We start from the raw sequence: 14,601 nt of genomic DNA on the forward strand, positions 1-14,601 counted from the left end.
CAGAGAGCCTCTGCACGGAGGAGGTCTGATAGTCCGGCAACCTCCTCCCTGGGTCCCTGTGGCTCAGGTTTCAAGTTCTTAACATTCAGATTTTTCACGGCATAAATTTGCATTCAGGACAGAGGACAGGAGGGTACTGGAGGCGTGGAGAGACAGAGTGCAAAGCCCAGGGGCCACATCGGGGTGGAGGCTGGTCAGCATCATTTTTTTCCCCACGCGAGAGGACATTGTCCGAGTTGCCCAGATCGGAGCCTCGCTGCCTCCCGTATGCCCTTGACAGCAGCAGAACGCTCCAGTCTCTGCTGGTGGCCCTTTAGATCAGGAGATGGCCCCTGACGGCGGGGTCCTGGGCGAGCCTCCTGAATGCCCGGACCCCATGGGCATGTGGCCCGCTCAGCTTGGCGGTGCGGCGGGACTGAGCTGCTGAGCTGTGCGCGGAGCCGGGCGCCCCCTGGCGCGGAGCCAGGCCGAGCGGGCGTGCGCCTGGCGCGCGACACTGCAGCGCTGGTCATATGAGCAGAAAGGATGAGGAGAACACTTTTTAATCTTTTCGCACTTGCTCTGCCCGCTCAAACAGTTGCAGGATGTCGATGACAGACGTGCTCAGCGCTGAGGACATCAAGAAGGCGATAGGAGCCTTTGCTGGTGAGCAGTGCACCCCCACCCCACTCCCCGCGCCTGTCCCTGTCCCCTTGTCCTCTTCCCGCGTCTGGGGCACCCCTCATCCCTCTGCGAAGCCTCCCCAGTTTCTTCCCTCACGCATCGGTCTTCATCCTAGGGGGTTAGCTCTTTGGTCCTTTGCTTTCCAAGCGCTGCACGGACTGTGCTCCCTAACTGAGTCACACAAAGTTGAGGGCGCAGAAGAGTGGCCTCTTCAGGAGGACTCATGGGGGGTCCAGGACCAAGTGCGAAGACCAGGGAGGAAGAAGCAAGGATCTAGACTTCCCCCTCTGAGAAGTGTAGAAGGGTCTGCAAGCCTGGGCTTTCTCTTCAAGAGACCCCTTTCCTTGGCCCCCATTCCCAACAAGACGTTTCCTGGAAGGTAGCCTATTAGTGGAGATCCCCTCACAGGACAGACATAAGGACACAGTGACCTTTCTGCATCAGGCACCCAGCCCTGCCCAGCCCGCTGCAGCTCCCCATCTGTACCCCCAGCACAGCATCTAATCCTTTTAGGTAGTCCAAGAGAGGGGTACCCACTCGGCTGTGTGATCTCTTTCCTCTAGCTTAGATGTTCTTCCTCTGTCACCCAGGGAGGGAAACTGAGGCTGGGATAAGATTCAAGCTGTACAAGGTCACCCAGTCCAGCACAGGAAGAATGAGATCTGAGGTGGCCTCGGGTCTCAGGGCCCCACCTTGGTGTGTAAGAAAACAAAGCAACTTTTTTTTCCCTCCAACTCTGGGCTGAGGGGAGACCATAGTTCTTAAGAGTTTCTGACAGAGAGGGACATCTAACTGCTTTTTATATAGCTTCCTTTCCCTCCAGACACACATACAGGAAGCTCCAAGAAGCCCCCCACCTCACCCTGGAGCACGATGATAACCCATTCACAGTGCCTTGAGCCCCCTTCCCCCTAGAGCACTATGATAACCCATTCACAGTGCCTTGAGCCCCCTTCCCCCTAGAGCACTATGATAACCCATTCACGGAGCCTTGAGCCCCCTTCCCCCTAGAGCACTATGATAACCCATTCACGGAGCCTTGAGCCCCCTTGCCCCTAGAGCACTATGATAACCCATTCACAGAGCCTTGAGCCACCTTGTCACCCTGAGTATGAAACTCAGCCGAGTTTTTAGAAGTCCTTCATCCCACCCCCAGCCGCTGGGATGGGTCTCAGAATCTGTGCAGGACTTCTGGGCCCTCCCCTCCCCCTCCCATGATGTGACCTTGATAGAACTGTGTCCTCGCAGAGTTGGTCTTTCTGATCACAGTATGTAGCCAATGAGAGAAAGCCACCTTTCCATCCATCCTAGCTAGCATCCATCGCATGCCTGTGCACAGCCCACCCAGCCCTCACCCAAAAGAAATACAGTTCTCAGGAGGCTGACAGTCTCCCTGTGGCTCATCAGTGTGTGTATGGGGGAACCAAGAAGGGACGACCTTGGGCAAAGCATCCTTTCCTAGCTGGGCTCCCTCTGCCCTCCTGTTCCCCACAACCATGCAGGTGCCCTTTAATAAATGATACAACATCTCTTTCCCTGACTTTCCCGGTGCCCCTCCCCTGTCCTTCTTTAACCTCCTCTTCCCCCTCAACCCCCAACAGCTGCAGACTCCTTCGACCACAAAAAGTTCTTCCAGATGGTGGGCCTGAAGAAAAAGAACCCGGATGAGGTGAAGAAGGTGTTCCATATTCTGGACAAAGACAAAAGTGGCTTCATTGAGGAGGATGAGCTGGGGTAAATTAAGGATGGGGCGGGGGGCAGGGCGGGAGAGGAACCTGGTGATAGCACCCAAAGTTCCCAGCCACCCCTCCTAGCAAGCAGGCTTTGCTTTGTCCTGGGCACCAGGGAAAGATACTTCCTGCTTCCGGGAGGGTCAAACCCTCAGCCCAGAGTGCAGCTAACTAGGTTAAATTATAGCCACTTAATATCGCTAATGGAATAGAGTTACTTAATAATTTAATACCAGTGAAGGAGCACTTACTCTGACTGCTTCCCACCGCAAGCAAGGCAGGAGGTATTCTCCTCAGAGTGTCATTGATTTCTGTGGGTCTGAAAGGCACCTTCACTGGTCTGGTCTGCGGACCCCCCCCCCTTGTCTCTGGACCAGAAAACTGCAGCCAAGCAACTTCTGGGCAAGCCAGGGGGGCAGAGGCGGCTCTGGATCTTTAGGGTCCTTGGAGCAAAGCTCAGAGGAGACGGGAAACCTGCATCAGCAGAGAGCCCTCTGCCCTAGCCCGCCTCAGCCACCTGGCCTGTATCTGATGACCCAGCTGTGCCTTCTGTTACTTTCTAGCCAAAACAGCTTTGAATTTTGTTAGAAACAGGAGGCAGAAGGTGTTCCGAGATGCATTTTAAGTAGGAACTTCCCTCAACCTATCCTGTCTCTCTTCCAAACTCTACCCCAAGGACACCTTCTTCTAGAACCTTCTTCCACCTACTTATGTATGCCCGAAAAGGACATGCACAGGCGTGTACACATGCATGCTAAGTGCTCCCCATCCTCCATGTATCACCATCTCTAGAGAGCCTCCTAACTCCTCCTTCACCATGCTCCCCTCTGCCTCCTCCATCTGGGTGTCCATCATTCCATCATACATGAGCATGAGGTCTGTCTGTGAGAACTTGCCCTCTTCCTCCTTTACCCAGAAAGCTCATTACAATCACTACAATGGCCCCAGTATTTTTATGTAGTTATTGGGTAAGCAAAGGCAAGTGCGCCCTAAACTGGGGTCAACTCTGCATAGAGGGCCATCCCCCACTTCACACCCACCAAGGCAAGCCACACAGGCCACCAGGCCAACCCAGCTGCACACAGGTCTCCCACCACCTGCCGCCTGTCCCTATTTCCCTGGCCCTTCAAGGATGCCAGCCCACCGTCCAGCGAGGTTCTGCCGGTGACCTTGACCTGACTGCTTCTCTCCCCTTTTCTCCCCCAGGTCCATTCTGAAGGGCTTCTCCTCAGATGCCAGAGACTTGTCTGCTAAAGAAACAAAGACGCTTCTGGCCGCTGGAGACAAGGATGGGGACGGCAAGATTGGGGTTGAAGGTGAGTAGCCGTGACTCTAACTCTGCGAAGGCTGGGACTCTGGGGTGTGTGGCTGTCAAAGCTTTGGGCTGTTGAAAGGAACAGGAGATGGTCAGAGAATTCTGCCAAGTCCAAGTCTGCTAGGCAGAGAAACTCAGCTATATATGTTTTCCAAAATGTGAACAACCCATAAGAAATGCTCCCCTCTTTCCCGCTGGGTAGGGGAATGTGGGAGGGAGAATTGGAGATTTTCCCTGTTTTGCTTAGTTTCTGATCCAGGAGCTGCCTAAATTGGCTGTGTGACCTTGGGCAGTGTCTGCCCTTCTCTGAACCGGAGGCTCATGTCTGTAACCAGAGGAGATAGGCCCACTGATCGATCCCCCTGCACTCCCCCTCAGGACCCTCAGGCCCTTGTAGTGTCAGATTCCAAGGATGGAAATTCCTTATCTACTGCCCTCCCTGGTGTCTCACCCCGGTGTCCTATAACCTCAGATAGGTTTTTTTTTTTTTTTTTTGGCTTCATTCAAATTCCTTCCACCATTGTAGGAGAGCCTGGAAAGAACACACCCCCCCCTGCCCCCGCCAAGCACCCAACTCCCAGCTGGGAGTTAGGATGCACTAAAGACGTGTGCAGCTTTGCTCTGAGCCCAGGCACGAGTCTGCTGGCCCACTACCTCACGTCCTTATCTGGTCAGCCCGTCTGGCGCGGTGTGTGGGGCACATCCTAGAACTGTCGGCTTTCTTAGCTTCGTGACACTTTGCAGAGGGGCCACAAGGGTGATCATGGCCTTCGCCTGGTTCAGGGAGCTAGGACACGGGGTGTGACAGGGCTCAGCATGCTATGGGGCTCAGACCCCAGCCTTTTCTAGGGTCTCTCCTCATGTAACTTTGGCAGGACTCAGCACTTTCATCTCTGGGGGACGATGGTTCTCCTCTTATGAGGAATCCATGTGCTAATATGTAAAGTACTTAAGACAGGACCAGGCAGAGTATATATAGCAAGTGCCTTCTGGGTGCCTGTTAACTGAAAAAAAGTGGGGGGAGGAGGGGCCTAGATAACATTTGCTCTTCAACCCCCCAGGGTCTATTGTCAAATTGAAGCCAGTATTTACTGAACCCCTGTTGCCTGAGGGGAAAGGCCTGACTCCCACACTCCACTTCCCTTCTGCTCCTCACTACAAGTGACTTTGACCACATCCCCTGCCAGTGCATACCTAGGTTCTCTTGCCTGGCACGTGGGTTGTTGCAGGAGCTCACGTTGGGACCTGTAAGTGGTGTGGACACAGACTGCTTTGGGGAAAGTACAAGGTTCTGTAGGTACTCAGAAACTTTATTAAGGGGTTTTTAATGAAAGCGAGAATGACGTTCAGGTGCAGAGGGTGCCTTGGCCACCGGACATAGCTGTTCTTCTTTTGGGTGGCAGGAAGGAGGGGCCTTTTGAGGGAGCTGAGCAGACAGTACAGGAGAGACTCTTAGCTCCTTGACAGCTCTTAGTGTGTCTGCCAGCAGCTGCACTCAGACCCCCTTTCTCCTCAGTTCCACGCCAAGCCTGGCATCCCCTACAGCTCAGTTTGCCCCTACTCCCCTTTCTGAGATACTGCTCAGAGCTAGAGGCAGTGTCTTCAAGCTGGTTGCTCCCAGCCAACCTAAGGGATGAAGAAAACCAGAGGAGGCAGTTCTTGACCTGGTTCCCTCCTGCCTCCCTAGCTCTCTGCCATATTGGGTCTTCCAGAGCCAACTAAACTCTTTCAAAAGACTCATAGGCAGTTTCCAAGAAGCAATGCAATGTCTAGCACCAGTTGAGAGAGAGATAATTAGGACAGGGACTGGTGAGACGACTCAGTGGCTAAGAGTGCTGGCTGCTCCTCTAGAGGACAAGAGTTCAATTCCCAGCACCCACATGGCAGCTCACACCTGTCTGTAACTCCAGTTCTAGGGATCCATCGCACCGGGCATTTATGTGGTGCACATATCTGTACCTACAGGCAAAATACCCATAAATATAAAAATCAAAAATAATGAGGACAAAGGTATAGCACCATCTTCTGGTAAGAAATCCTTGGACAGCAGACCTATAACCCTGAGCTGCAGCTGCATGGAGAAAACACTCATGAAAACAGAGGAGCACTGAAGGCAGTGCCCAGCACTTATTTAGTAAGTACCCAATGAATGGTAGCTATGTACCGTTCATGTTAGCTACATTCTGAGTATGGCCTTGTGTACAAACACACACACACACATACACACACACACACACACACACACAAATAGTCCTTCAGTCTGAGTTTGTCATAATTAAAAAGCTCAGGACCAAAGGATGTATTGGATTCCAGACATGTTTGGATTTTAGAGTATTCACATAGTGTAGCCATGGTCCTGAAAGGGTTCCAGATTTCCATGCCAGGCAAGTAGAGAGGTCCGGGCAGCTGAGACATGGAAGCCAGAGGCTAGAGTGGTACAGGTCAGGATCCAGCAGGCAGAGGTAAGTCCAGGCACACCCTAGCATCAGTGAACCCACTGAGGCATGGATGGTTAGGGAAGGTATAGAGACTGGTTTTCAAGGGCTACTCCCTAGGTGTAGTGTGTCTCAGGCTGGAGCTTGGCTGTGTGGTGTCATCTCCTTTTCTCCTGGGATGACCGAGGACATCCATTCAGAAAAGGCAGCTCAAGGAGGCCAAGGTCACACTAGGTTCGAGATCTAGGCTTCAGCCGCAGTCTATCTGACAGCACAGTGGAGACCTAGACCAAGCTATGCAGGCTGCATAGCACTTCAGGCTCCTGGAGGAACAGGACAGCAGGAATGAGAGAGGGGACGAGGTGGCATTGTGTCATGAGGACCCTAGGGGCCTGTGCATCCCTAGTGAAGATGCACATGCCCACTTCTGTAACCCAGCTTGAAAAGGATTGATGCCAAACAAGAGTGCCATGGAGGAGACAGAATCCTTCTCTGAGGCCCAGAATGTTTTATGGTCAGAGAATCTTGAGCCCTGCCTCTAGCCTAAGGATGCTTCAAGTTCTGTTGGATCCAGGCAGCTCAAAGTGCCCACCCTGGTCTTTAGAACCAAGACTAGCATCCTGTCCCGGAGGTTCTTCTGCATGAACGACCTTGAATCAGGACTTGGGCTCAGCTGTGACCCTGAACCATGGGAGCAGTCACAGGTAGCTTTTCCTATGTGCCAGACAGTGCCCTCTGCTGTCTTCTTAGCTGCCTGTGAGGTAGATACCATTAGGGCTCCTACTTTAGAGGCAGGGAGAGTGGGGCTCAGAGGCAAGGAAGAGGGAGATGGTCAAGATGAGTGTTGAGGTCTGCTTGCTTGCAGCAATGGCTCCTGCTGCCTGTTCCATACCTGGGATACGGTTGGAGTTTAGTCAACGCCTAGCATAAGATGGCATTAGATACTTACCTTGTGGCTTGCTTCTCTCCACCATGCTTGGGTATCCCTAAAGCATCTTCTTTTTCCCTTCTTCTGTTCTCAACCCAGCACTAAGAAGAAGGCCTGGTGCCCAGTGGGGGAAAAGAGAAATTTGTTTAGTGAATGGATAGGAGAAGGGATAAAGGAATGAACATAGGGATAAACTAGGAAACGAAACGAATGACTCAATCAGTCATCCAATCAATCAGTTAGTGAGGGAAAGACAAAACAGATGAATATGTATCCTGCAAGATTGCAGGAAGGAGCAGGCCTAGCTCCAGCATGTAAAGAGATGCTCTGCATGCACAGGGAATAGGGGCTTGTAGCCCCAGGTGCTCTGGGAGTGCAGAGCCAGCCATGGCTGCTCTCCCCGGCTCTTCTTGTCTCTCCGAGGAGAAAGATGCTTGCATGGTTCTTTAAGAGCCCAATTGCAGGAAGGGAAAAGAAAGACACTGTTATAGCAACACTCTTTCAGACTCTGGTATCTGGGGCAGCTACTTCCAGGAAGTCTAAATACATTTATAGATGTGATCAATTGCTAATGGCCACCCTTAAAAAGCTGGGACCCAGCAGGGAGAGGGAGGGGAAGCAGAAAAGGAGTGTGTGTGTGTGAGAGAGAGAGAGAGAGAGAGAGAGAGAGAGAGAGCACAATGGGGAGAGGGTCAATAGCCCAGCTGTGGCCATGAAGGTCAGACAGAGACACACCAGTGGCATGGTCTCCTTCACTTCTCAGCCGTGGATCTCAGGCTGGGCTGGGCTGGTCCCTCCGGTTCCCATCCAGAAATGTTTGCTTCCCAAATGGAGTCCAAGTACCTTCAATTTTAACAAGTTACATGGCAGTGCTGACGGACCAGGGAGCCACACAGAACTGGGACTTCTAGGGCTGAGCTTGGAGGTCCCACTAGGACCCTGTGCTCTCTACTTCTCTATAGAATGCGTCCCCAGCCTGACTTTCCACACTTGATATGCAAGGAACGCACGCAGCAAAGAGGGATGAGGATAGCATCCAGCCTGCTTCCTGTGTGCTGGGGCGCTACAGCCACGTCTCCCGAGTCCATCTCAGACGGTCACAGAGCTTCACCGAATGCATAGCTTTGTTCTCTGTGCAGGCAGGGAGACAGAGCCTTGGGAAGCATGGGCACTTGCTTCTTTGCCCACTGAGTCTTAGCTGGACTTGCACACCACATGCCTCACAGCCGGGCGCACTTGCATTTGTCACCCAGGCCCAGTGATGATGGCTCTGCTTGCTTTGTGCTTTGTGCCAACTACAGCTCCAGCACCTGTGCTCTGGGTTTTCACTCCTTTGGTTGAACACGTAGTTACTGGGGTTGTAGGGATGGAGCCTTTCTGTTTCCTTCTGGCAAAGTCCTTAGCGGCCTGCTGCGGGGGTGGGGGGTGTTGGGGGGGAGTGGTGATCAAGTATAACAGGTGGTGAGAATCAGAACCTTCCTGTAGGTAGACACCAACCCTGAAAACATCCTGGCCTTTCCACTTTCTGGGCATCCATTCCCTCATCCACACCTCTCGGCCTTCTTGCTATGGCTTTATAAGCCACCCTGCTCCTCCATTGAAAAGGAATTAAATCCCAATCCACACAGAAATAGAACTGTGAGATAGGGGGAGAGGGGGCAGGAAGGACCGGAGACCCCTGTGTCATTGTGATCCCCACCTGTCTTCTCTGTGGGACTTGATATGAGGGTACCCATGAAGGCCAGCCCACAGCCCTTAGGTGGACAGTGTCTGGTCCTGTCTCACTGTACCCTCCCAGTAGCCCCCAGAGGCCAGGAGACAGGGGCTTCAGTCCTCACTGAGAGATGTGTAAACTGAGACCCAGTGAATGTTGAGGGCCAGGGCATGCCCTTGGTGGGATGCGACCTGGGTCTCCTTCACACGGGCTTCCTCCCCGAAGCCGAGCTGAGCATTTGGAGTTTGAAATGTTTCCGTACTTAGCAATCTGCTCCTCTATTCCCGGGCGGACTTCCGCTAGCTCCGGCCTTATGCTGCACTAGATAAGATGGAGCAGGGAGAGGACACGGCGCTACTTATGTAACCGGCCTCTTGAAAAATGGAGCAGCGGTCAGGGCGGAACAAGACGTCCTCTCTCCATTCATCCCTCTCCTTCCCCTGCTAAGGCTGCAGCTGGAGTCAGAGGCAGGGCTGTTCCAATCTGTCTTTAATCAGTAACGCAGCCAGCCTCCAGCCTCCGTCAGCCTCCTCATGGCTGAGACCCGGCCTCAGTTTCCCCGACTTACATCACGAGGATCAGAGCCTGTGAGGATGAAATGGGATAAGGTAGCTGGAACTGTCTGGCAGAGAGCGAGTCCTCAGGACTGTTGATGCCACCTCCCTGTGGCTGCCTGGCTTGACCCCAAGTGACCCCGCCTCCTCATCCTGCAGCAGGAGAAAGTGATCCTGTTTGCGGCACCCATCTATAAGAAACTGAGCCCTGGAGCTATTTTGAGTCGAGGTGAGGTGATAAACCAGGAGCCAGCCCTTGCTATGGTCATCAGAACGGAGGGAAGGCAGGCCTTCCAGACGCTGACTCCCTGAGTCTCAATTTCACTCGGGGCTATCAGCCTTCGCTGGCCTCACCTGTCAAGAGCTTCTAAATTTGTCCATACCCACAGCACCCAGGACTGGGGCAGCCCTAATTAGGCTAATTTCAGTTTCCTAAGGGAAGGAGGAGAATGGCTCAGCCTCCTCTGCCTCCCTCCTGCACGCTCCCTTGTGTCTCCCTCTCTTTCTGATTGGATAAAGAAGACATCAGAAAGTGTCCTCGGGAGGATGGCTTGGAGTTGTGCTGTTCCTATATGTTTTGCAAGAGAAAGAACGTTCTAGATTTTCCTAAAGGAAGCATGAGCTTCATAGCTCATCAGTAACTGACTTGGTTGCACTCATTCTGCATGCCAGAAGGTCTTTCTTATGACCTTATATAGCTGTCCCCATTTTACAGATGAGGAGACTGAGGTGGGTTTCTAACTTGGATTGTGTCAGGTGCTTACACCAGGTTGGCTGTTGGGTGTTTGAGTTTCCTAGATGGTCTGACTCCATCCTGCTTGACCTTGATTTGGGAGATTGCAATAGGAGGTTCCTTGCCAATTGTGCTGTGGAGGTCCAAGGGAGATGGCACTACCAAATGCTAACAACAGCCACCTCCTCCTATGTGCCAAGCACCGTTGTGTGCTTCCTTGGCTGCTCTTCAGGAAAGTGGCATGAGCTGGCATTATCCCCACTTCACAAAGAGAGGCAACACAGTGGCCCATGGCTACCTAGCCAGTAATAATGGAACAAGTCACAGGCCAGGGTGGCTGTGAGGTCATGGGAGGATGCCTCAGTGGGAACAGATGATGACCCACACTAGCAATGGGAGTGACATTGACAGATGAAGACGACAGACCCCTTCTGCTGTGCCGGGGAGCAGTCGGGCATCTGTAGGTTGGTCGAGCAGCTTGAGGTATAGAAGGGGCTTGATGACAGCAGCTTCTAGGAGCTGAGAGCTTTCTCAGCACCAGGCCTGTGACAGGGAACCGTGGTGCTAGTGGGACGAACAGCCCCAAGAAGCAGCTAGTCTCCTGGGTTCTGCTTTGAAGGTGAGGAAACAGAGACAGGAGCATCTAGCCAAACTCACGAGGAGAGGAGCTATTGGTCCCCGTTCTCCCCTGCCTGCCACCCTCCGCTTGCTCCAAATGCCAAGTTAGACCAGGAAGTTAGACCCTTTGCCACTGGGATGGGAGGGATGAGACAACTGGCCCAGGGAACCAAGAGGATGGCAGAACAAGATCCCACCTCTACCATCCTACACCCAGTTTGCTTCTGGGACCCAACTGACAAATCAGTTGACTTAGACTTCCAAGGCCTCTGTCTGTCATTTGCTTTTCTTTGGGGTGAGAGGGTATGTTTTAGAGGAGACCTTTGCCCAGAAAGCTGATAGTTGATTGGCAGTTCCTAAGAGGGTTGCCTGACCCTGCTTTCAATTTGTCTACAGCACCCTGACCAGGGTTCTAGGAGGGGATAAAATTAGAATCCCTTCTAAGAGCCAGGCTCCGTGGCCTTAAGGACATCCTAGCGAACTCACAGAAGATTCTGGGATCTGATGTATTGGGCTTTTGAAAACCTCATAAAGCTAAAACATACTAGCAGGCTCCCAAAAGCCCAAATTCCCACCCTGGAGAGCCCTCATCAGTATTCCTGGTTCTCCACCACTGGCTGCACCCCATCTTGTTTAGACCTCACCCAGTCCTACATCGCTCTCTTCTGATGCCAGCTCACGGGCAGGAGATGAGAGGACTCTTTCTGAGAAGCGGTCCAGAGCCCATAATCCCTAGTGTGACTGTAAAACCTTGCTCCCCTCTGATATCCTGTGAGCAACACTAGGGAATTTTATTTCTTCCCAGAATTTGGGCTGCTGGCCTGGTCATTGGGCTCACATGGGAACTTTATGAGGTCAGAGGACAAATCACAACCCTGTCACTTATTTTTTTATCTGACCCTGACTGCTTCATCCTCTGTTTTCCTTTCTGTAAAATGGGAATCAACTGTGTACCACCCTTCACCCTGCTCCCCTTCCATTCATTCAACGTCCAATTATTGTCACCTGAAGGGTGTTAGGCCACTGGGAAAGAAATGAACCAAGGAGATGAGGCAGGGGTGGGGTGGGGTCAACAAAAATAAGCAAGAAGATAAATAAGATCATGTTGTGGTGTGCTGTGCTGAGGCTAATGAACGTCATAAAAATGGGTCAATGAGACAGAGCCAGCAGTGGCGATATTTGAGCCAGGACGTCTGTCACTCTATACCTAGGTTAAGGGAGGTCACAAATCTCCCCAGGAAAGAAGGACTATGAGAGTGAGTGAGTGTGACCTTGTTAAAGCTAAACTCTAGGACCTCAGTTTCCCCATCAGAAAAATGCAGGCAAGAATGTGTCTATCCGTGGCAGTTGTAAGAATTCCATGAGGCAACACTCCCAGGATTCTTCCCACGGAGACGTTTGCTGAATGCCTCGAAGATTGTCACCGTGGACAACACAGACAGTGTTATTGAGAACTCTAACAACAGAATAAAGACAGATCGAGAGCCCTCCCTCCAGTCCTGCAAGCTCTGGAGGCCCGTGGCTAAGAAGGCAGGCCCATTGACCTGCCTGGGGGAGATTCTGTGTATATCTGAGTTCCCATCAATACTTCTTGCCATTAAGTCCCAGGGCCTTTGAGATTTCAGGAGCTTCTTCACCTGCAAGGACCCTCAGGGTCCCCCACCTTGAGTCCCAGCCCAGACTTCTATATCCAGGGACACTGCCTTAAGGTGTGGTGTCTGTCTCCCAGATCCCAGGCTTTGTCCCCTCACAGAGTCAGGACCAGGAGAGCTGCATGGTATGGCTGATCTTGCTGGGGTCAATTTGAATATTTAAAGTGTTATTTATATTTGCACAATGTGACAGTAGGAGGAAGAGTCCCTTTGCCCTTCTCCCAGCCTCCTTGGGGTTAACATTTATGTAACTGCAGTACAGGGTGACACATGAGGAGTGGCATACACGGATGTCCTGTACACAGACTGGGCAGCCAGAGCTGACCTCAGGGGTGCTCCCAGGATCCTCTGGTGGCCTTTCATAGCTGCTTCACACAGGTCTTTCACTCATCTCTGGTTCCACTCAGGGAATTGGCTCTGCCTCCCGCCGTGGATGTGGAAGGGACGAAAGCATCCTAGAAACTGCTCCAGGAAGGGCCTAAACCTCTCACTGGTCTCATGCCACAATGGTGCATTTCTAGAGGTGATGGGAACTGGAGGCTCAGAACCTCAGGGGGTTCTCAGAGACAATGAATGACGAGTTCTAAGTCTACCCTGACCTCTCAGGTCAAACAGCAGCTGTTCAAAGAAACTGCCAGGCTCAGAGCCTCCATTCCCTCATCCACAGAGCAGGTTTGGTGACTAACAGCACGGTCGCAGCTGAAGCCCAAGGAGATATTGTACTCGGAGGGTTTAAGATAGCTGGTGCACGGCAGATGTGGGATGATTGCCGATGATAAGAGTGTGTCGTTTTTCTTTTGCAGAATTCTCCACTCTGGTGGCTGAAAGCTAAGTGACGCTGACTGCTTGGGTCCCCCACCTCTCCATCCCCAACGCCCCATCTCAGCCCTTCTCGCGGCCCTCCTGAGTTTCTGTTCAGTTTGTTTGTGTTATTTTTTACTCCCCCATCCTCTATGGCCCTCGGATGACGCCATTCTTCTGGAAAATGCTGGAGAAACAATAAAGGCTGTACCAATCGGACACCACCTGTAGGGAGGACCCAGGCCTGGCAGGGTGTTGTTTTGGCAAGTGTTTTGGTTTGTTTTAGGGCAGTGGGGGTATAGTAGAAAAAGTGAGATAGGTCGAAGGACAACGCCCCGATATCTCCTGCCTGCTTGGTACTGAGTGCTCATGTGGGCCACCTCGTTCAATCTCTGCACCTTTCCCACAAGGAGATGGGGGTGATGGATCGTCCATCTTAAAGATACAGAAACTGCCTTTTAAAGAGCGGAAGGGAAGGGAAGGGGTTGAGTCCTTCAGGACTAGCTAGATCAAAGGACTCCAATGACACTCTATCAATTGCTTTTGACTTTGCTGTGATAAAATACCTGAAAAGAGAAACTTAAGGAAAGAGCGGTTTCTTTTGGCTCTCTAAGAGGGTGCGGCCTATCACTGGTAGGGAAGCCCCAGGAGGCAGGCTACATTGTATCACACTGTATCCACATTTCAGGAAGGAAAGAGACCAGACTAATGGCGAATGGCGGTGCTCAGCTGGCTCACTTCTTTTTCTTCAGCCTGGGACTCCAGACCATTGGGTGGCGCTGGCCACATTTAAAATAGGTCTTCCTACCTCAGGCTAATCTACAAACTCCCACAGCGGCATGCCCATAAATTTATTTCCTAGATGATTCTAGGTTCCCATCAAGTTGGCAAGATGAACCGTCACAGATAGCCACAAAAGCAAGCCCTTCCTTGCTTGTCTCTGAGCACTGCCTCCCTTCCTGCTAAAATAGTGGTCCGGTCAGGCTTTCCTCCCAGAGCTAGCAGGACTCCCGGGAAATTCAAAGCATGCATAGGCAAGACCAGTAGATGGAGGCTCCTCCTTCTCCATCACTCCCCCCAAGGGCCCAAACTCAGCTGCACTATTAACTCTGCTAAGTTTTCGGGAGCATGTTTGCAGAGATCTTTGCAGAATACATTTGCAGCAGCCCTGCAAGGAATGCACTGTCACAACACCCCCTGATGGTGGAAGAACATGGGACTGGGGAAGTTAAGTATTTCTCTAGGGTTAGACAGACAGAAGCAATAGAACCAGGACCCCAAGCCCCAAATCACTCTCAGATTCCTGTGCCCCTGGACAAATACGTCCTGATGGCCAGAAGGGCCCTGGGACTGGCCACTTTGGGTCATGCATCCTCAGAAATGAGGGTCAACCACTCAGCTCGATCCTGTGGGGAAGGAGGAAAGAACCTCCTTGGAAATCTGAAGCTAGGGTAGACG

At 52.1% G+C, this 14,601-nt stretch overlaps 1 protein-coding gene across 1 annotated transcript; it reads left to right on the top strand.

Annotated features, from left to right (window-relative positions):
- Positions 1-371: 371 nt before the first annotated feature.
- Positions 372-13,380, top strand: Pvalb (parvalbumin). The gene is made up of 4 exons (XM_021184036.3): positions 372-645; positions 2,265-2,397; positions 3,600-3,709; positions 13,146-13,380. The coding sequence occupies exons 1-4, from the start codon at positions 585-587 to the stop codon at positions 13,172-13,174; spliced, it is 333 nt and encodes a 110-aa protein (XP_021039695.1). The 5' UTR covers positions 372-584; the 3' UTR covers positions 13,175-13,380.
- The last annotated feature ends 1,221 nt before the right edge of the window (positions 13,381-14,601 follow it).

This window comes from Mus caroli, unplaced genomic scaffold, assembly GCF_978045245.1.
Source record: "Mus caroli unplaced genomic scaffold, Mus_caroli_1 scaffold_16, whole genome shotgun sequence".
NCBI lineage: Eukaryota > Metazoa > Chordata > Mammalia > Rodentia > Muridae > Mus > Mus caroli.

What these genes read in the sequence shown, in the direction of transcription:
- Pvalb (XM_021184036.3), top strand. Translation starts at nt 585, where the DNA reads ATGTCGATGACAGACGTGCTCAGCGCTGAGGACATCAAGAAGGCGATA. An exon ending in GGCGATAGGAGCCTTTGCTG is followed by an intron (nt 646 to 2,264) that starts GTGAGCAGTGCA and finishes AACCCCCAACAG; the next exon opens with CTGCAGACTCCTTCGACCAC. An exon ending in CGGCAAGATTGGGGTTGAAG is followed by an intron (nt 3,710 to 13,145) that starts GTGAGTAGCCGT and finishes TTTCTTTTGCAG; the next exon opens with AATTCTCCACTCTGGTGGCT.